This window comes from Mandrillus leucophaeus, unplaced genomic scaffold, assembly GCF_000951045.1.
Source record: "Mandrillus leucophaeus isolate KB7577 unplaced genomic scaffold, Mleu.le_1.0 Scaffold413, whole genome shotgun sequence".
NCBI classification, from domain to species: domain Eukaryota; kingdom Metazoa; phylum Chordata; class Mammalia; order Primates; family Cercopithecidae; genus Mandrillus; species Mandrillus leucophaeus.
Genome location: NW_012104399.1, coordinates 478437 through 501902, shown reverse-complemented (window position 1 = coordinate 501902; position 23466 = coordinate 478437). Strand labels below are relative to the sequence as shown.

Genomic DNA, 23466 nt, shown 5'->3' with positions numbered 1-23466 from the left:
CTACCTTTTTTCTTCAACACCACATAACTCCTTTCATAATCTTGATTTATGTCAGAGCTTCTGTTGCACACCCTCCCTTTCCTCTTCCTACCTGTGTCATTTATCTTTTTTTTTTTTTGTGGGGGCAAGAGGGTGGAGCTGGGTCTTGCTCTGTCGCCAGGCTGGAGTGCAGTGGTGCCATCATGGCTCACAGTAGTCTTGATCTCTCAGGCCCAAGAGATCTTCCTGCCCGAAGATCTCCTGATGGGGCTACAGGCACACACCACTATGCCCAGCTAATTCTGTGTATTTTTTATAGAGATGGAAGTCTATGTTGCCCAGGCTAGTCTTGAACTCCTGAGCTCAAGCGATCCTCCCACCTCAGCCTCTGAAAGTGCTAGGTGTATAGGTATGAGACACCAAGCCTGGCCCCACTTTTCTTATACTCTCTCCTTTGACAGGAAAAGTAAAGAATTAGATTCTTGCCTAAAAACAGCCTGGGTAACATGGAGAAATCCTGTCTGTACAAAAAAAAAAAAAGAAAAATTAGCTAGGCATGGTGGTGTGCACCCAGCTGCTTCAGAGGCTGAGGTGGCAGAATTCCTTTGAGCCAGAAAGGCGGAGGTTGCAGTGAGCCATGACAGCACCACTGCACTCTAGCCATGGTGACAGAGTGAGACCCCCATCTCAAAAATAAATGATAGCCTCTCAGGACACTGTCTTCAAACTTCTAAGCCTTGAAGCCCTCTGTTCCAATAAATCCTATTGGCAAATTCATAAGTAAAACAGATTGTTTAAGAAGACTGGGTGTGGTGGCTCATGCCTGTAATCTCAGCACTTGGGGAGGCCAAGGTGGGAGGACTGCTTGAAGCCAGAAGTCTGTGACCAGCCTGGGCAACAGAGCAAGACCCCACCTCTATTTAAATTGTTTAACTCTTTTTAGTTGAAGAAGGGTTGAGGGCCTGGGCACTGCACAAACGCCCCTCCTTGACTGCCAGTCCTGCTAGTCCTTAGGGGAGGGGTGTCCAATCTTTCGGCTTCCCTGGGCCACACATAAAATACACTAACACTAACGATAGCTGATGAGCTTAAAGAAAAAAAAAATCGCATAATGTTTTAAGCAAGTTTATGAATTTCTGTTGGGCCATGTGTGCAGGCTGTGGGCAACGGGTTGGACAAGCTTGCTTTAGGGCATCTCCATAAACCCGTAAGGGCTCTCTGTGAAAGGAGTCTAAAACCCACTGCACTAAGGAAATCCAATTTCATTGTGACTTTCCCAATATTAAAATTAAATGAACTTTTATCTTGATACATACTGAAGGGCTAGCTGAAATAAAGCTTAAAGACTTTGAGGTTCCTCTTCTCATCAATAATATGTTAAGCCCTGGAACAAAACTGAACTTGGTAATCTTTTTAGTTGGCAGGATTAGGAAGAATGAAATCATAGATAAATTAAGAACATCTCTAAAACTCTGAGGAAGTCTATTTTTTAAGCCTGGCGAAGATGAAGATTAAAGCTGAAAAGGACACAAGCAGAGCAAACCTGTTAACCTCAGACATTTCTAGCCTACTGGACAACAGCCTACAAATTAGCAGATGTGACAGCAGGTAACAATTCCTAAAAATAGCACTCTTAGGTGAAGTGGCACCTGCCTATATTCCCAGCTACTCAGGAGGCTGAGGTGGGAGATCACTTGATCCCAAGAGTGAGTCCAGTCTGGGCAACATAGTAACACCCTGTCTCGAAAGGAAAGAGGAAAGGAAAGCAAAGGGAAAAGGGAAAGAAGAGGAGCGGAGAGAAGAGGAGCGGAGAGGAGGAGAAAGGAAAAGGGGAAAAGGGAAGAGAAAAGGGGAAGGAAAGGGTTAAAAAAGGAAAAAGGTAAGGAAAAGGGGAAAGGGGAAGGGAAAAGAAAAGGAACGAAAAAGAAAAAAGAAGGGAAGGGGAAAGGAAAGGAAAGCGAAAAGGGGAGGGGAAAGGCAAAAGGGGAAGGGAAAGGAAATGGAAAAGGGAAGGGAAAGGAAAGGGAAAAGGGAAGGGAAAGGAAAGGGAAAAGGGAAGGGAAAGGAAAGGGAAAAGGGAAGGGAAGGGAAAGTGAAAAGGGGAGGGGAAAGGAAAGGGAAAAGGGAAGGGAAAGGAGAAACGTGAAAGTGAAAAGGAAAGGGGAAAGTGAAAGTGAAAAGTGGAAAGGGGAGGGGAGGGGAGGGGGAAGGGAAGGACAAAGGAAAGAGAAAGGGAAGAGAAGGAAAGGAAAAAGGATCATATTCTTTTAAAACATAATTGGAGATTAATGTTGGAATTTTATTCTGTTTCTATGCCATTTTTGACTTTTGGATGGAGAACTTAAACTTCACAAGAATGCTTACTTGCAACTCTATTGCTTAAGGCAAGCAATTCAATTTTCAAAGGTCAATTATTTGAACAAATACATAAAATTATAGTAATTTCAAACATCTAGCTATTAATCAAATGTCCATCAACTTGTGAATGGATAAGAATATACTACACAGCAATTTAAAAAAACTACTGCCCAGGTGCAATGGCTCACGCCTGTAATTCCAGCACTTTGGGAGGCTGAGACGGGTGGATCACTTGAGTTTAGGAGTTTGAGACCATCCTGGGCAACATGGTGAAACTCCATCACTACAAAACATACGAAAATTAGTCGTCCCAGCTACTCGGGAGGCTGAGGTGGAAGGATCACTTGAGGCAGGAAGGCAGAGGGAGAGAGAGGCTGCAGTGAGCTGTAACGGCACCACTGCACTCCACCGTGGGCAAGAGAGTGAGACCCTGTCTCAAGAAGAAAAAAATTAGCTGGGCATGGTGGATCACGCCTGTGGTCTCAGCTGCTTTGGAGGCTGAGGCAGGAGGAGAGCTTGAGCCCAGGAAGCCAAGGCTTCCGTGAGCCGTGATCATGCCATTGCACTCCAGCCTGGGTGATACAGCAGGACCCTGTCTCAAAAAAATAAAAGAGAAAAACAGAACCTATTGATCTACAGCATCGACATGAATAAATCTCAAAAGATTATGCTACATGAAAGAAGCTAGACACAAAAGATGTTTTGTATTATTTAATTTATATGAAGTTTCCAGAAAAGGCAAAACCATGGTGACAGAAACTAAATTGTTGGTTGCTTGGGGTCATAGGTGGAGCATGGGGAGAGATGGCAAACAGGGCTGAGGGAACTGTTCTATAACTGGGTTGTGGTGGTTTTTTAAACAGTATGTAATATATTCACACATGGGCCAGGCACCGTGGCTCACGTCTGTAATCCCAACACTTTGGTAGGCTGAGGCAGGCAGATCACAAGGTCAGGAGTTCAAGACAAGCCTGGCCAATACGGCGAAACCCTGCCTCTACTAATGGCATGGTGGTGGGTGCCTGTAGTCCCAGCTACTTGGGAGGCTGAGGCAGGAGAATCATTTGAACCTAGGAGGTGGAGGTTGCAGTGAGCCAAGATCGCACCACTGCACTCCAGCCTGGGTGACACAGTGAGACTCCATCTCAACAAAAAACAAAACAACAAAAAAAATACACACACACACACATACATATAGATATATATATTCACATGTCATGGTCATTTTGTTATTGCAGTCCTGATGTGGTTTCAGAGGGACCCAGATCTCAGCAGGGCTCTGGCACAAGTGTGGGGAAAGGGATAATGGTTCTCACCATGAGGGTCACTGAAAACATTTGAGGGCACTTACGGAGATCACATTTGCGATACAGTGAGCAAAAGTCAGAGTACAGTTGTTTCATGTCATTTCCCTTCTCAATTCTCCCCACTTGGTAGCCATTCCTTTCTGCTCAGAAAAAAGACCAAAGGGTCACCCTATACCCCCCAACCCCCTTTTTTTCAGACAGGTCTCACTCTGTGGCTCATGCTGGAGTGCAGTGGTGCGATCACAGCTCACTGCAGCCTCAACCTCTCAGGCTCAAGTGATCCTCTCACCTAAGCCGCCCAAGTAGCTGGGACTACAGGCACATACCACCACACCTGGCTAATTTTTAAAGTTTCTGTATAGATGGGGTCTCACTCTGTTGCCCAGGCTAGTCTCAAACTCCTGGGCTCAAACAATCCTCCTGCCTCAGTCTCCCAAAGTGCTATTACGAGCCACTGCACTCGGCCCTCCAACTTTTTTTTTTTAAGAGACAAGGTCTCGCTCTGTACCCCAGACTGGAGTGTAGTGGCATGATCAGAGCTGCAGCCTCAAACTCCTGGCCTCAAGCAATCCTCCTGCCTTGGTCTCCCAAACCGGTGGCATTACAGGCATATGCCACTGTGTTCGGCCACTTCCCCATGTTTTTTCTGCATCCATATTATTTCTAGAAGATTTAAGTTTCCTTTTTTTTTTTTTTCCAGAACATGTCTTAATACACAGAACCTCCAGATTGAAAATTGTTAATTTCAAAACTTTGGCTATGGGAAAATAAATTATTTCAGTCAAAAAACAAACCCCAAATTGGGTTACGGTGTTGTTTGCACAACTGTATAACTTTACTAAAATTCACTGAACTATACTCACAAAAAGGATAAATTTTATGGTATGTAAATCATAGTGTAGACGATTTTTTAAAAATCCTGGCTATCCAGTCTCATATCATTTAATGTTCCAAATTTACAACTGAAATTATTAGTTCTTTTTCTTTTTACTTTTTTTTTTTTTTTTTTTAAATAGAGACAAGGTTTCACCATGTTGGCCAGGCTGGTCTCGAACTCCTGATCTCAAGTGATCTGCCTGCCTTGGCCTCCCAAAGTGCTGAGATTACAGGTGTGAGTCACCAAACAGGCCAGAAATCATTAGTTCTTTTTCTAAGTTTCTCTCTATAGGTGTTTCCGTCCCATAAATCTTACGATTCTTCATTATAATGTCCTTTGAATCAGAAATCAGTCCCTTTTAAAACTAATTCAGCCCAACACAATATTCGGTCCTTATTTATCAAAAGGTATTTGTCTCACATTTACTGAAATGCATCACTGTCCTATTTCAGGCTATTCAGTAGTGATCTATTATTGTGCCTATAGTAGTCATTCTATTAGTAGGCTTTTTTCCTTTAATTCCTAGATTTGATAGATGACAGATTATACTGCCATAATTTAGTTTGCCAAAAGAGTGTTAAGGAGTTGGCAAACTACCACTATGGCTAAAATCTGGCTAAGTGGTTCTTACGTTCTTACAGAGTTGATCAACATAAATACACATGCAAAAACAAAAGAATGAGACAGAGACTATATGTGGCCCACAAAGCCACAAAAAAAGGTTTGCAGATCCCTGAGCCAGATGTTAGCCTGTTGTATTCTAGATTAGACATTAAGTGAGTAGTGACTTTTTTAAACTCTTGACATACTAAATAATTGTTATTTTTAGGATGCTGTTAAAAAGAACTCTACAAGGTAAAATATACTATAATTTCAATTCTGATATGTGACTCATATCTCCTGAATGAAAACTATCAAAACTTACATAGCCTCACAGTACAAAAAAATTTTAAATGTAGTCTAATGAACGATTTTATTACAAAATATATTTTATGCAAATATCTTATAATGCAAAGGTTTGCACTCCTTATATCTACCTTAAAAACAAGGCATTTCTCAGCAGGTACAAAAGGTACAGAATAAACACACATACCAGTCCATAAGCCATACTTCTTTCATGCTCTTGAGTTATATCTGCTACGTATGCAAATACCACAGAAAAAGTCACTGCAAAAACCCCGGAAACAGAGATAACAGCAAAGTACCACCTAGGAATGAAAGATAACAAGAAATGGTTAGAGCAATTACCATTATTTTAATCTTTCATTTTTATAAGTTAATTAAGAGTAAAAGCAGCTCATGTCAGTCAACAGCTTACTAGGATAGTTCATGGATTAACTCTTCCATAAACATAAGCCACAGATATTATGAAAACATAGGGCTACAAGGAGCTCTTCAATAGCAACTCAGTTACTCTACAGGAATACTTAAAATTAGATCATGTATTCAGGCAAATCTTTTGACCAACTATTGAATTGTTAAGTGGTTTTGTTTTTATTGCCAAAAACAGCAGCAAACTAAAGTATATTATAATCCATCCATTACTGTTTTTCATCACTAGACAAAAAACAAAATCCAGTAAACAAGACTGAGGAACAAGTTTCTTCATATTTATCTTGAGCCTCTATATAGTAACTAAATGTTTTCCATAAGTTATCTTTAGCTTTTCAAATGCTGGCAAAATAAATAACTCAGTTTCACAAAGAAAAAACCTACATGGCAGTGTCCAGTGTTAATAAAACTGAGAATAGACAGTTACTATAAAGAGTGAACAAAATATTTAAAAAGCAAATTATATTTTGCTATAAATAATTCCAAAATATCTAGCTGGGAATAGGAAGTTTCTATTGTAATACTGATGTTTAGTTTCTGAAAATCATATATGATCATAATGAACTTTCAAAATATCATTTCACCAAGACTATGATTACTAAAATTTTTCTAACACACCACTTAACACAGCAAATTCTTTGTTCATTCTATGTTCAATCTTTGGTAAGATTTCATGTGCATGTGCGGCCTTCATCAAAGGCTTGGTCTATTAGAGTTGTACCTCATCTACGAGAAGAAGATCCTGCCCCACATAAACCTGTGGGCCGTTGTAGATAACACCATGGAAATAAAGCCCATCCATGATGTAGAACTAACTAACATTAATACTAAGTGGAGTAAAAAGAACATTAGTCAGAATAAATCTACAACCAAATTGGGCTCTGACTTTAGAACAATTGTTCCCTTTTTGTTGGCTTTCCTTCCCTTGCCTCCTGAATGAAAAAAAAAAACTGATTTTAATCAAGGTGGCCTTGAGTCCAGCCTCTTGTAACTAGGAGCAGCATATCCCTGAAATCTGACCAAAGAAATGCAAGCAGAGATGGGATGGGAATTCTGTAAAGTTTCCTTAAAAGAAGGCGATGTGCTCTTCTTAGCAACTCCTTCCACCTTGCTCTCAGTATTATGACTTGATGGCTGGAGCTCAAGAAGCCACTTTGTTGAATGAGGTGAGAGATAAGGATGGAAGAACAGCAAGACAGAAAAAGTCTGCTCCACTGGAACTGCCACACCAGCTCCAGACTGCTCAACTGCAGGTGTTTTTTCACATGAAAAGAGAAATAAACTTGATTTTTAAGCAACTATTATTTTGGGTTTTGATATGTAGCAAAATCTATTCCTAACTAATATAGACAGTGACAAACTTTGTGCCTGTTTTTTAACATTCTATACAAGAAAAAAAGTTCGCAATCCTATCCAGTCCCCAAAATATTTTTGAAATCTGGGTTCTAGAATCCAAAATTAAGTTAGCCAAAAGTCTAGATGCCTCCAACAGTGTCATCTATTTCTAAAATCTTTATGAACTATTACCTACTATATTTTTAGAAGCCTTCTTATCTGTGTGAAAGAATAAATGTATTAGAAAAATAAAATTAAAACCTCATAACCAAGATCGCCCGAGTGAAAGAAATAAAGGAACATTAAGAAAACAATAACTGAAAGTGATATTTAGTTGCTATAATCCAAATGTGCACGTACCATGGGCTGATCTTCATTAAAGGAATTGGGGCACATGTGAAAAATACTGTTAGCAGCAAGAAGGATTTTCGGCCCCAAACATCAGAAAGAGCACCAATAAGCGGGGCACTAAGGAATGACAACAAACCCTAAAAGAATTAAATGAAAAAAATGAAAACCACACATCTACAAACATGAACCAAAAATAATTTTACTCCTATAGAAAAATTTTCAACAACTTTGCTTCTAAAGTAAATATATCACAAACTTTTAAATAAATAATGAATTGCTTATCTACACATAATTTTAAAATTTCCCAAGACAGTTTAAAATCATCTGTAGGGCTCCAGGTGGGTATTAAATACGAACTGCTCTAATAAATTCTCAATCACAATAAATCCACAATAGCAATTCCATATGCTAATTTCCTGTGTATGTATGTATATATACATATGTATGTATGTACGTGCGTGTGTGTGTGTGTGTGTGTGTGTGTGTATCAACAGACTAATTATCTGTTTAGAAAATTTGTTTGTCAAACTGAATCAAGAGTAAAGAATCTGAGCGGGGCATGGTGGCTTGCACCAATAATCTCAACACTTTGTGAGGTCAAGGGCAGATCACTTAGGTCAGGAGTTCGAGACCAGCCTGGCCAACATGGCAAAACCCTGTCTCTACTAAAAATACAAAAAATTAGCTGGGTGTGGTGGCACACGCCTGTGGTCCCAGCTACTTAGGAGGCTGAGGCAGAAGAATCGCTTGAACCTGGGAGGTAGAGAGGTTGCAGTGAGCTGAGATCATGCCACTTGCACTCCAGCCTGGGTGACAGTGTGAGACTCTGCCTCCAAAAAAAAAAAAGAAAGAAAAAGAAAAAGAGCAAAGAATTCATATAATAACTAACTCTTTACCCTACTGATACAGTTTTGTATTGATGGGTGGTTTTGAGTATAGTTTTTTTCCTCTTCAATCTGTAGTCTTACAAAATCATTGAGATCTCTGGAATTAAAATGTCAACATAAAAACAGGGAATCTGTTATGATGTGGTTTATTATTTTACACAATTGGCGATACTGTAGTTAGATCGAATTTAAAACTCAAGTCTAGAAAGTATTAAGATATCTCTCACAATATACTCCATCTAATTATAAAAATTAAGTTGTTAATCAATAAACAAACATATATTGGCATAGTTATAGATACATAAGTATTTATGTATGTTCATCTGTGTGTGTGTGTATATATGTATGACTGATCCTACCTTTACTCCTTGAATTAAGCCATTCATCAGAAATGTATGTTTAGGGAAGGTTTCATGTAATACCTAAAGAAAAAAAACCAAAATAAAAATAACATGCTATATTTCAGTCTTAATAAAATTTCCATATTTACCTTTTTGAACATCCTTTCATACTACAATCTATTTTACATATTCAGATTTGCATGACATGCATATGACCATTAATAATCATCTATTTATACGGTACTTACTATGTCACAGGGCACTAAATTGGGCACTTTACATATATTATCTCATTTAATCCCTCATAACAACCCTATCAGAAAACTGATATGCAGAGGTTAAACATCTTGTCTAAGACTACATTCAGCAAGTAAATGGCAAAGCTGAAACTGAACCTAGGAGATCAGACTTGAAAGCCTATGCTTTTACTCACTATGCTATGATGCTTCCTCAAAATAATTGACTTATATTTCTCTTTCAGATGGATATATTATCTAGGATAGGAGATTGGGAAAATTAATAAGGAATTTTTAATTGCCACAAAGTAGATGAAGAAAGATTCTATAAAATAAGAAAAAAATCCCAACCTATGAAAATGTATAACAAGTTATTCTATCCTTTCCAAGGCTTGTTCTCAAATCATGTGGTATCTTTTTTTTGCAGTGGGCAGCAAGAGAACCATTGGAATGCGTCGAATGAAAAGGCAATTCCAGGCAATTGGAAAAATAAACAGCAGCTAACATTTTTACAGCCTATATGTACTCTTATTTAATCCCAACATTGTGAATTAGATAATATTATCACTTTACAGATGAGGCAACTGAGTTCCTGTTTGACTTAGAAACTAATGCTTCCATTATCCAATGCTATCTCTCAGTAAAAACAATAGAGAATGGGAATGTGGGTAACAAGAAAGGTAGGGAAGGTCTTCCCTTTAAGAAGAAACATTATGCTAAATATACTTTCTGACATGTTGCAAGAAGAACCTTTAGAGGGATCAGAGTTGCTCCCCTTTCTTCAGTGATTCTTCTTCTGCCAATAGCAAGAAATTTAACAAAAATGTGCTCACTGTAAGTAAAAATAAAATTAGAGGCCAGGTGTGGTGGCTCACGCCTGTAATCCCAACACTTTGGGAGGAAGAGGCAGATGGATCACCTGAGGTGGGAGTTCCAGACCAGCCTGGCCAACATGGCGAAACCTCATCTCTACTAAAAATACAAAAATTAGCCAGGCATGATGGCGGGTGCCTGCAATCCCAGCTACTCGGGAGGCTGAGGCAGAAGAATCACTTAAACCCGGAGGGCTAAGGTTGCAGTGAGCCAAGATCATGCCACTGCACTCCATCCTCAGCAACAGAGCGATACCCTGTCTTAGGGAAGAAATGAAAAAAGTCTTAGACTGTATGTAAATGAATGGGTTTGACTGTGTTCCAATAAAATTTTATTTATAAAAATAGTATGTGATCTCCAGGACCCTGGACTGGGCAAAGATTTCTTGATAATACTCCACGATCACAGGCAGCCAAAGTGAAAATGGACAAATGGGATCACATCAAGTTTAAAGCTGCACAGCAAAGCAAACAAGAAAGTGAAGAGACAACCCACAGTATAGGAGAAAATATCTGCAAACTATCCATCTGACAAGGGATTAATAACAAAAATATATAAGGGGCTCAAATAATTCTATCAGAAAAGAATCTAAGAATCTAATAATCTGATTTTTTAAAATGGGCAAAAGAACTGAATAGACATTTCTCAAAAGAAGACATACAAGTGACCAATAGGTATACGAAAAAATGCTCAACCATCACTGATCATCAGAGAAATGAAAATCAAAACTACAGTGAAGTATCATCTCACCCCAGTTAAAAATGGCTTTTACCCAAAAGATAGGCAAGGATGTGGAGAAAAGGGAACACTCGTACACTGTTGGTGGGAATGTAAATTAGTACAATCACTACGGAAAACAGTTGGAAGGTTCCTCAAAAAACCTAAAAATAGAGCTACCATATGATCCAGCAATCTCACTGCTAGGTATATATCCCCCCGCCCAACCTCAAAAAAAGGAAATCAGTATGTCGAAGAGATATCTGTACTCCTATGTTTACTGCAGCACTATTCCTTTATTTGTTTGAGACGGAGTTACGCTCTTGTCGCCCAGGCTGGAGTGAGATGGCGTTATCTTGGCTCACTGCAACCTCCGCCTCCCAGGTCCAAGTGATTCTCCTGCCTCAGCCTCCTGAGTAACTGGGATTACAGCGTGCACTACCACGCCTGGCTAATTTCTGTATGCAGCACTATTCTTAATAGCTAAGGTTTGGAAGCAATCTAAGTGTCCATTAACAGATGAATGGAAGGATAAAGAAAATGTGGTACTTATACACACAGAAAAAGAATGAGATCCTGTCATTTGCAACAATATGGATGGAACTGGAGGTCATTATGTTAAGAGAAATAAGCCAGGCACAGAAAGAGAAACTTCACATGTTCTCACTTATTTGTGAGAGCTAAAAATTACAACAATTGAACTGATGGCGATACAGCAGAATGAGAGGCTGGGAAGGGTAATGGGGGAAGGAGGGGATGGTTAGTGGGCACAAAAAAATAGAATAAGACCTAGTACTTAATAGGCTAACAGGTTGACTATAGCCATCATTTACTCTACATTTTAAAATAACTAAAATTGGGCCAGGCGTGGTGGTTCACACCTGTAATCCCGGCACCTTGAGAGGCCGAGGCGGGCGGATCACAAGGTCAAGAGATCGAGACCATCCTGACCAACATGGTGAAATCCCATCTCTACTAAAAATACAAAAATCAGCTGGGTGTGGTGGCTCATGCCTGTAATCCCAGCTACTTGGGAGGCTGAGACAAAAGAATCACTTGAACCCAGGAGGCGGAGGTTGCAGTGAGCCAAGATTGCACCATTGCACTTCAGCCTGGTGACAGAGCAAGGCTCCGTCTCAGAAAAACAAAAAACAAAACAAAACAAAACAAAACCTAAAATTGGACTGTTTACAACACAAAGAAACAATAAATGCTTGAAATGACGGATACCCCATTTACCCTGGTGTAATTATTACATCTGTATGCCTGCATCAAAATATCTCATGTACCTCATAAATATAATACCCTACTATGTACCCACAAAAATAAAACATTTTAAAAATAAAAAAGGAAAAATGGCATGCCCTCTCTAATTGAAAAGAATTATTGGGAGGTCTTTGAGAAACTCCTAGTTCTTTTTAGAGTTCCACTGCACGCATTAACTAAGTAGCTAAGTGACAATTAGGAAAAAGTTCAATTTAACATACTTGTGAAAAGGAATATAAACACACACACACACACACACACACACACACACACACAGAGAGAGAGAGACAGAAAGCTACCAGAAGCAACTACAAAAAAAAAAGAGTGCAAAAAAGATTTAGTCCTCTAGCCATATTTTGCCAGTCCTTGCGCTAAAGGATAAGATTTAAACTCCTTAAACTAATATCTCAAACTTTTTATGGGACTCAAATGTATTATGCTTTTCTTTCAATAATCACAAAGGGCCTACTGCAAGCCAAATCTTTCTAGGTATGAAGAACAGGTTTGGTGTTAGAAAGAATGAAGAACATTATAAACGTCTATAAGAAGTTTTATACTATGCTAGATCTTATCGCTAATGATTCACTTTGCCAAGCTATATTCCATTCCAATCAATCTGTTCTCCTCACTGTTTCTGAAATATTCTATACTTTCCAATATTCATATTTTATATATGACATCCCTTCAATTTTGAATGTTTCTTCCCTTTCTTTATCTAGTCAATCCCCAACCCTTCCAAACTGTTCCTCTGCTACCTTTCTTCTCCAAAGCAATTTCTCCTTTGGGGCCATACAATTTCTAATAAAATTTTAACAGACAAATATAACAAGTAATTCAAATGTTGTAAAGATTTTTGATGTCAGGATTCTTTAGCACTGGTCTTTAGAGGTGAACAGAGAAAATGTAACATTTTTCCAATAAATTTTATAGATCTTAACTTTTTTTTAACTTTAAAAATGTTGAAAGTAAATAATCCTTAAAATGTTAAACGCTTTGGGGCTGTTTCTGTAGCCAAGGACGCGAAACCATCTAGGTAGAAGAGATGCTAGTGGATTTTGAGTGTTCCGTAACATGGACTGTGCATCTAACAGCTTGAATCATCAAACACACTGGCCTATTATTTCCAGAGCCATAGGGCTGTCAAAAGGGTAAAGCCAGCCAGGCACAGTGGCTCACGCCCGTAATCCCAGCACTTTGGGAGGCGGGAGGATCATTTGAGGTCAGGAGTTTGAGACCACCCTGGCCAACAAGGTGAAATCCCGTCTCTACTAAAAAACAAAAAATTGGATGGGGTGGTGGCTCACGCCTGTAATCCCAGCACTTTGGGGGGGCCGAGGTGGGTGGATCACAAGGTAAGGAGTGCAAGACCAGCCTGACCAAGATGGTGAAACCCTATCTCTACCAAAAATAAAAAAATTAGCCGGGCATAGTGGCAGGTGCCTGTAATCCCACCTACCTGGGAGGCTGAGCCAGAGAACTGCTTGAACCTGGGAAGCGAAGGTTGCAGTGAGCCGAGACAGCGACACTGCATTCCAGCCTAGGCGACAGAGTGAGACTCTGTCTAAAAAAAAATAATAAAAAAAAAAATTAGCTGGGTGTGGTGACGCGCACCTGTAATTCCAGCTACTGGGGAGGCTGAGGCAGGAGAATCTCTTGAACCTTGGAGGCGGAGGTTGCAGTGAGCTGAGATCATGCCATTGCACTCCAATCTGGATGACAGATTAAGACTCCGTCTCAATGAAAAAAAAAAGAAACAAAAACGGTAAATCCGCTCCTTGGCATTACAGATCCTTACACCTACTGTCATTCTCATTACTTAGCTAATATGTTACATAATCAAGCAATGAACACTGATTCTGACAGAACATCTACTACGACAAACCATATATTCATATCCTCTCAAAAGTGTTAGACTTCAATCTTTAAAAATACTTGTCAGTACAAAATTCTTTTTAGCTAAATCCCCTTGTTGGTAGAGGCTCACCATCTTCCCCTCGGCAGGTCTTCCATAAAACACAGCTTTTGTTTTTTGACTGTTCTATAAGAGCTTAAAAGTGAAAGATAATTGCAACATACAGTTTTTTTTTTTTTTGTCTTAAAATGTCACATTAGTTTTAAAAATTAAGAAATTAAGGCTATCATAAATCCCAAGCCAGACATTCAAAATTAATATGTCTAAAACTGGTTATCTGATTTTAAAAAATACTTTAAAGAATATCTTTGAAATCTGAAATGCTGAAACAAACTATAACTTTTGAGGGAGGGACGGGGAAATGAAAGATACTGACTTAAAATATAAATTATGTCTTCATCCTCATTTCCTTTTAAAATGAATGTTAAAAACTTTGACTCTTGTGGCATGAACCATTTATAATCAGTTTCAAAACACATAAAACAAAAATGAAATGTTTAAAGATTAACAGACTTCTAAGAGGAGAGCCTTCTTTTACCCTGAAACCCACCTCTTTACACACCTCTCATACACAATGCTGGGGAAGAGTGGGAGGAATACTGGAGCCCAAAAGAAAGGCTGCCAACAAAGCCAACAACAACAAAAAACAAAATTTGTAAGCAAAAGGCCTTGAAATGAGTAAAACCTTTTTAAAAAGCCCATACTGAATTAATACATTGTTCTTAATTAGTGACATATACTAAATATGTAACAGGGTAACTTCTAAAAAGTAGATATACCAGGCTGGACATGGTGGCTCACGCCTATAATCCCAGCACTTTGGGAGGCCGAGGCAGGGGGATCACCTGAGGTCAGGAGTTCAAGACGAGCCTGGCCAACGTGGTGAAACCCCGTCTCTACTAAAAATACAAAAATTAGCCTGGCATGGTGGCACGTGCCTATAGTCCCAGCTACTTAGGAGGCTAAGGTAGGAGAATTGCTTGAACCTGAGAGGTGGAGGTTGCAGTGAGCCAAGGTTGCACCACTGCACTCCAGCCTGGGCAACAGAGTGAGACTCTGTCTCAAAATAAATAAATACAATAAAATAAGAAAACACAGAAAAATTAAAGAAAATAAGAATACATTGGCCAGGCACAGTGGCTCACACCTGTAATGCCAGCACTTCAGGAGGCCAAGGCGGGCAGATCATGAGGTTAAGAGATCGAGACCATTCTGGTCAACATGGTGAAACCCCATCTCTACTAAAAGTACAAAAATTAGCTGGGCATGGCGGCACGTGCCTGTAGTCCCAGCTACTAGGGAGGCTGAGGCAGGAGAATTGCTTGAACCTGGGAGGCGGGGGTTGTAGTAAGCCAAGATTGTGCCTCTGCACTCCAGCCTGGTGACAAAGCGAGACTCCGTCTCAAGAAAAAAAAAAAGGAATATATTAAGCACAACATTAGTCTATGAAAAATGAATAAACAAGCCTTTCTAATTAAGGGGACCCCTTCCTTGTTTTTAAAAAAGATAGCCTCCCTTTGTCCAACTAAGAAAAAAATGTACCAAAATTACACAGAAGATGACATACCTAAAAAAATGTAAACGAGAAGCAAATTTTAAAAATAGCTATATACACTTGAAATACTGATAACAAATTATGGAAACATCACAAAATGCTTTTTTTCACAGCTTGCTAACAGCTCATCCACATTTTGATCACCCTACTTAGCTAATGGTTGGGCTGCCTCATAACCTCAACCAGCTAAAACATCGGTACAAACCAGTTACTACCTGCATTCCCCAAAAGACTGACCACTGGAGGAGTCAAGGAAGCCTAGGTGCAAATACCAACACTGCAGCTTACTGTCAGAGTAGCAATCACATTGCTTAACTTTTCTAAGCCCCGGCTTCCTCATCTGTATTATGAGACTAATATCTCACTGATAAGGTGGTTGTGAGGGTTAAAAATGATAATGTATTCAAAGTGGAATACGTTAGGGCCGTGCCTAACATAGGCCACTTTGAATACATTAAAGGACTGTGCCTGGATCCATCATAATATAAATACACATGGACTGTTTACTATTACAAAGCTCAAGTACTTTAAATGGTAGGAGTGATGATCTACCAGACAGATTTATATGTTAAATTGACAACTTATAAAAAGCATGCTGGCACACTAGGAAAGCTAATGTAAAGTCATGAGTCCACAAAGTTATTACAGCACTTCAGTAACCCTTAACAACAAACAGGCTATTACAATTCAATGAACTTATGAATATCATAACCAACTTGCATCATCTGAGGAAGTTCCAAATCACTGTACTTGGATTACGAAGCCAGGAAATGTGTAAATTAATTTTTTAAAGATTTCTATCTGAAATTAGTAAACTAAAAAAAAAAAAAAACCAAAACACCCTTTGATTTTTTTATAGCAATACTCATAAATATGCTCTATATAATCAAAATGACTTTTTTTTTTTTTTTTTGAGACAGAGTCTCACTCTGTCTCCAGGCTGGAGGGCAGTGGCACGATCTCTGCTCACTGCAACCTCCGCTTCCCGGGTTCAAGAGATTCTCCTACCTCAGCCTCCCAAGTACCTGGGTTTACAACTGGCGCGCACCACCATGCACAGCTAAATTGTGTATTTTTAGTAGAGACGGGGTTTCACCATGTTGGGGTTTCACCATGTTGGCCAGGATGGTCTCGATCTCTTGATCTTGTGATCCGCCCGCCTCAACTTCCCAAAGTACTGGGATTACAGGCGTGAGCCACTGTGGCCGACTTTTTTTTTTTTTTTTTTTGAGACAAGGTTTCACTCCCGTCGCCCAGGATGGAGTGCAGTGGCGTGATATTGGGTCACTACAACCTCCGCCTCCTGGGCTCAAGTGATTCTCCCACCTTAGCCTCCCAAGTAGCTAGAACTACAAACCTATGCCACCGCACACAACTAATTTTAGCATTTTTTGTAGAGACAGGGTTTCATCATGTTGCCCAGGCTGGTCTCAACTGCTGAGTTTGAGCGATCCGCCCCTGCCCAGCCTCCCAAAATGCTGGGATTACAGGCATGAGCAACTGTTAAACATCAATATTTTATGTGTAGATAGTAACGATTACGCAGCTGTCAATAAATGTATCAAGAAATAGGCACTGTAAATATTCTTTGACTAGGTCAATCTACTTACATAACTTTTCTATTAAGTAACCTTTTTTATAAAAATGTTTTTTGTATGATATGAACAATCTCATGAAAACATAGTATATTACTTTAAAACTCTATTCCTCTAAGATTTGGTAAACTATATATAGAGCATATCCTAATTACTCCTTTCAAGATGGTATAGATATTTACCATAGATAGTCCTTCCCTCATTCCATTCCCCTTATCTACACCAATATAAGAAAACTGGCTATCTTCTGAGTTGTTTGGTCTGGCAGGGAGGTCTTTTCTAAGGTTTCAAACCTGGGAGAATTTGGGTAAAATCAGCTTAGATCTATTAAAGAATAGCCCTTCTAGGTACTTAGCCCACATGAACAGAAACTTGTTTTTGTAAAATACAGCTGCATAAATGAACCTCAAAGTAATTATGCCGAGTCATGCAGGTCACAGACATCATCTTTTCTAAACCTGTCAGTTTAAGAATCTCTTCCATTTTACTCAGAGTAGCCACAGGGCCTCTGCTTGAACGTGCCCAGTGACAAGTCCAAATTCACACACCTCCACACCACTGCCCCCCTCCCCCACCAAAAAAAAAGGTAAGGGAGAGTTAACGGTTGGAAAAGACAACCAGTAAAATACTGGTGAATACTGAACAATACCGGTGGGAGAATTAACCATGCAGAGGAAAAAGGGCCACATTTTCCTTCAAAACTGAAACAAAAGAGATTTTGGAGTCAGTGTTAAATAATTTAAAAGATTACTTACCACCAAGGTGGGTGCTGTCAATAGTCCCCAAGCAAAAAACTCCAAAAAGATGACGATAACCGCATGATAAACACTAGGAGAACCTATTCCTTGAGGCTATAAAAAACAAGATTTTTTAAAAAGTTAACAACACATTCTATAATTATTAACAATAACAACGATGCAATAGTCAACAAATATTAAGAACATATATGTACTGGGCACTGTGTCAAACATCTGTACTCACTGCCTCTGGCTTCAAAGTCAGAGGGACAAGGCAACAACGAAATTCATTAGCATAAGCACAGTATTCAGCTGGAACATAGAGAGTCCAAGGGAGCTTGGGAGATGGGAATATCAGACTTCCAGGAGGAAGTCTGAAAGGACACAACAGAGTTAGACAGGCGGAGGTATAGGGTGGGAAAGACGGCTCAGCCTGTACAAAGGTTCCAAGGCTTGAGGCATTATGGGTCTCATGTACTGAGTTCAGTACAACCAGTGCATGGGCTGCTTGTTGGGTGTACTGAAAGATGAGCTACAGGTACTCAAAGACCAGCTTCCATGCTAAGGAGTCTATATTTAATTCTGAAGGCTATGGGGGGCCACTAAAAGATATTAAGACTGACATAATCAGATGTAAGTTTTAAGATTATTCTGGCAAAGATGTAACAAAAAAAAAAAAAAACCATAAATGAAGCAAGTGGCAAAAATATAAACACGTTATCAACATGGCTCAAAAGCAGAACAATCCCCAGGGAAAGTATGTTTAAGAGATTTGGGATTTGATATACATGAGAAAGAAAACACAAAATTAAGTTTATACTGCTGCCAGAGATGTCTTAAGAATCACTTCAGTATTAATGACTCCGGTGATTTCCTAAAGGATAAAATGGAGGAGCAAAGTGCATCTAAAAGGAAGCTACTGGAATCAGCTCAAACAAGAGATGAGGGCATAAAACAGTGGCACAGTACGAATGCTGGAGGGAAGGGAACGGATTAAGGATTCAGGATTTGAAATTAGGAGGAGCTTGATAAATAGCAGAAGAGAGAATCAAGAACAACTTCCAAGTGTTTACCTTGGTTGTCTAGCAGTTAAAGCTGGTGGCTTCCCAGCACTTTCCCCCACGAGGCTCAGCTTTACTTCAGGTCCTATCTATAAAACTGCCCTCTTTACTTGAAACATTTGTATTGTCTCTGAGCACTGATTAAAACAATTAGCAGCAAATGTGATATCTGAAACCACCAGAGTGGATGAGATTATCAGGAGTGTCAAATGTGAAAACAGCAGTGAGCTGAGACAGAATCCCAAGAAGTGCCAACATTTTAAGTAGCAGGCAGAGGAAAAGAATGAAGTTTTTTCTTCTTTGATAAAGAAAAGAGGAAGATAAAAGGAACAGTGAGAAAAACATCAGGAGAATGAAGAGAATACAGTGTCACGGATGACAATGGAGCAGTTTTAGGAAGGAGGAGGTATCAAATGGAACAAGCACAGTAATACAAGGTCAAAAAATGGCCACAGGAGGCCAGGCATGGTGGCTCACGCCTGTAATCCCAGCACTTTGGGGCCGAGGGGGGCAGATTACTTGAGGTCAAGAGTTCGAGACCAGCCTGGCTAACATGGCAAAACCCTGTCTTTACTAAAAATACAAAAATTAGCTGGGCGTGGTTGCGTGTGCCTATAATCCCAGCTACTCAGAAAGGCTGACGCAGGAGAACTGGTTGAACCTGGGAGGCAGAGGTTGCAGTGAGTTGACACTGCACCACTGCACCCCAGCCTGGGTGACACAGTGAGACTCTGGGGGGAAAAAAAAAATTGGCCACAGATTTGATAAGCTTTAAACCTGTTTTGTTTGCCATGTTCATCACCACATATACCCAGACAGTATCAGAAAGCTTGGTATAACTTCTCAGGGCTTAAAGCATGCTAATTTTTTAAAAATCAAAGTAGGATATAAAATTGTATAGGTAGGATAATTTCAACTCTGAAAAACAATACAAACTGACCTCAATGTAAATAAAATTTATACTGGGTAATGATTTTAAGTGATATAACATTGTTTACTATGCTATTCTGAATTTTCCATATCTTTTCTTTCCAATAAGCATTCTTGCACTTTAGGAGGAAAATGCTTTGTTTATTTAAGAGAAAAATTACCTAAAACTAGCATAGAGAACAACAAAATAAACTATGGGACAATATCTCTGATGAACATTGAAGCAAAAATCCTCAACAAATACTAGCAAACCTCCTTCAGGAAGGAGATTTAAAAAAAGGTCATTCATCGGCCGGGCGCGCTAGCTCACGCCTGTAATCCCAGCACTTTGGGAGGCTGAGGCGGGCAGATCGCCTGAGGTCAGGAGTTCGAGACCAGCCTGACCAACGTGGAGAAACCCCGTCTCCACTAAAAATAGAAAATTAGCCACGCGTGGTGGCGCATGTCTGTAATCCCAGCTACTCAGGAGGCTGAGGTGGGAGAATCACTTAAACACAGGAGGTGGAAGTTGCAGTGAGCCAAGATTGCACCATTGCACTCCAGCCTGGGTAACAAGAGCGAAACTCTGTCTCAAAAAAATTAAAAACAAAAAAAAATTATTATGTTCAAGTGGGATTCTTCCAGGTATGCAAGGATAGTCCAATATACATAAATCTATCAAGGTGATAACATCATTTCAAAAGAATGAAGCCAAAAAAAATGATCATTTCAATTGATGGTGAAAAAGCATTTATTAAAATTCAACATTGACTCATGATAAAAACTCTCAAAAATGGTATAGAAGGAACATACATCAATACGATAAAAGCCATATATGACAGACATAGAGCTATCATGCTGAACAAGGAAAACCTGAAAGCCTTTCCTCAAAGATCTGGAACAAGACAAAGATGCCCACTTTCATCACTCTTGACTGGAAAGAACCAACTAGAGCAATTAGGCAAGAGTAAGAAATAAAAGGCATCCAAATTAGAAAAGAGGAAATCAAACTTGTCCCTCTTTGCAGATGACATGACTTTATATAGAGAGAACCCTAAATATTCCACCAAAAACTATCAGAGTGGAAGCAAATTCATTAAAGTTGCAGGACACAAATATCAGTACCATCTCTATATGCCAACAGCAAATATCTGAAAAAGAAACCAAGAAAGTAATCCCACTTACAATAGCTACAAATGAAATACCTAAGAATAAACTTAAAGAAGTGAAAGATGTCTATAACGTAGACTACAGAACATTGACGACAGGAATTGAAGAGGACACACACACAAATGGGAAGATATTTCACGTTCATAAATTGGAAGAATCAATACTGTCAAAATTTTAATACTACCAAAAGCAATCTACAGATTCGATGCAGTTACTATCAAACTACAAATGACATTCCTCACAGAATTTTTTCTTTTAAATCCTAAAACTTATATGCAACCACAAGAGTCAGAACAGCCAAAACAATCCTGAGCAAAAAGAACAAGGCTGGAAGCCGGGCACAGTGGCTCACGCCTATAATCCCAACACTGTGGGAGGCCAAGGAGGGCGGATCACCTGAGGTCAGGAGTTCGAGACCAGTCTGGTCATCAGAGTGAAACCCCGTCTCTACTAAAAATACAAAAATCAGCCAGGCATGGTGGTGTAATCCCAGTTACTCGGCAGACTGAGGCAGGAGAATCGCTTGAACCAGGAAGGTGGGGGTTGCAGTGAGCCAAGATTGCACCACTGCACTCCAGCTTAGCCAGCAGAGCTAGACTGTCTCCAAAAAAAAAAAAAAAAACAAGGCTGGAGGCATCACATTACTTCACTTCAAATTATACTATGAAGTGACAGTAACCAAAACAGCACAGTACTGGTATAAAAACAGATACATAGACAATAGAGCACAACAGAGAACCCAGAAATAAATCCATGTATTTACAGTCAACTCATTTTTGACAACAGCACCAAAATATACATTGGGAAAAGGACAGTCTCTTAAATGGTGCTGGGAAAAGTGGATATCCATATACAGAAGAATAAAATTATACCCCTATCTCTTGTGATATAAAACAATCAAATCAAAATGGATTAAAGGCTTAAATCTAAGACCTGAAACCACAAAATGACTAGAAGAAAACACTGGGAATACATTCTAGGACATCAGTCTGAACAAATATATATATATATATTTTTTTTCTTTCTTTCTTTCTTTCTTTTTTTTTTCTTAGAAGAACCCTAAATATTCCACCAGAGTCTCACTCTGTCACCCAGGCTGGAGTACAGTAGTGCAATCTCAGCTCACTGCAACCTCCACCTCGCGGGGTCAAGCAATTCTCCTGCCTCAGCCTCCCAAGTAACTGGGATTACAGGTGCCTGCCACCACGCCCAGCTAATTTTTGTATTTTTAGTAGAGACAGGGTTTCACCATGTTGGCCAGGCTGGTCTCAAACTCCTGACCTCAGGTGATCCTCCCGCCTCGGCCTCCCAAAGTGCTGGGATCACAGGCATGAGCCACCATGCCCAGCCAAAAACCAGTATTTTTAAGTAATGGAATAAATATGTAAAATTCAGGATGTGGTCACATCTGGAGGGAGACGGGGAATGGGCTGAGGAGGACCTACAGATAGACACAATGGCCTAGTCACGGTCTGGTCCTTCAGGGATATGGTGAGGCTCAGGTTTTCATTCTGTTATCATATCTAATACATATGATTGCTCTCTTGTATATGTCAAGTATTATGTAATAAAAATATTTTTTATCAGCTTGCAGGAGAACGGCTGGTATCTGCTTAGGCTTGTGCCAGCCGTACCATTGGCACATCAGCCGTTCTTTACCATGAATTCCTTCTCAGAGTTTAGCAGCCCTCTCTCACCTAAAGGTTGGATGCACATAGTGACTGCCAACCCTGGATCAGCCTGCATCCCACCCAGGCCTCCAGCACTTCCAGCCACACTTACTCACTGTGCTTAGCAGGGCTTACACAGTCAGTGCCTCAACCATTAACTAGGGTGATACTAAACCTACACAGACCACTCCTTGGAACCCCCATAAAAACCCCTGATAGGCCGGGCGCAGTGGCTCACGCCTGTAATCCCAGCACTTTGGGAGGCCGAGGCGGGTGGATCACAAGGTCAGGAGATCGACACCATCCTGGCTAACATGGTGAAACCCCGTCTCTACTAAAAATACAAAAAATTAGCCAGGCATGGTGGTGCACGCCTACAGTCCCAGCTACTCAGGAGGCTGAGACAGGAGAATAGCTTGAACCCGGGAGGCGGAGGTTGCAGTGAGTCAAGATCACACCACTGCACTCCAGCCTGGCAACAGAGTGAGACTCAAAAAAAAAAAAAAAATCCCTGATAACTAACCACATTTAATTCACCCTTCCCCTGCCTGAGAACTGGAGGCCTTTGTGAGTATTCTGGCCAAACAGGATACCAGAACACAAGGTCATGCCAGAGTCTGTGTTGCCTTTTGTCCACCGAGTCACAGACTTCTGCCACACGCCTCCTCACCTGCTTCTTTCTTCAGATAGGCTTACTGGTTGGGACAAACCAGCGTAAAGTGTGTGGGATTCCCTGAAGCCAGCCTTTTCTGTTTTGGAAGGAATTCAGATCTTTCTGCCCTAAAGAAGCCTGGCCTGGCATAGAATATTTTTATAACCCTGCTACATTAAATGACCTGTAGAACATCCTTAATTGCTCACCTTCATCTCAGTTTCTATTATTTCTACTTTATTATTTCTACTTTTTTTTTTTTTTTTTTTTGAGATGGAGTCTCACTCTGCTGCCCAGGCTGGAGTGCAGTGGTGTGATCTTGGCTCACTGCAACCTCCGCCTCCCA

At 40.0% G+C, this 23466-nt stretch overlaps 1 protein-coding gene across 1 annotated transcript in view; it reads right to left on the bottom strand.

The window, feature by feature from the left end:
• Window positions 1–23466, bottom strand: part of HIAT1 (hippocampus abundant transcript 1) — a 55878-nt gene that overhangs the window by 18729 nt on the left and 13683 nt on the right. The window contains exons 2-5 of the mRNA XM_011992522.1: window positions 17677–17772; window positions 8786–8848; window positions 7549–7676; window positions 5615–5729 (exon numbers count right to left, since the gene is read on the bottom strand). Of these exons, the coding sequence (XP_011847912.1) occupies window positions 5615–5729; window positions 7549–7676; window positions 8786–8848; window positions 17677–17772 (402 nt within the window). The remainder of the gene's footprint in view (window positions 1–5614; window positions 5730–7548; window positions 7677–8785; window positions 8849–17676; window positions 17773–23466) is intronic.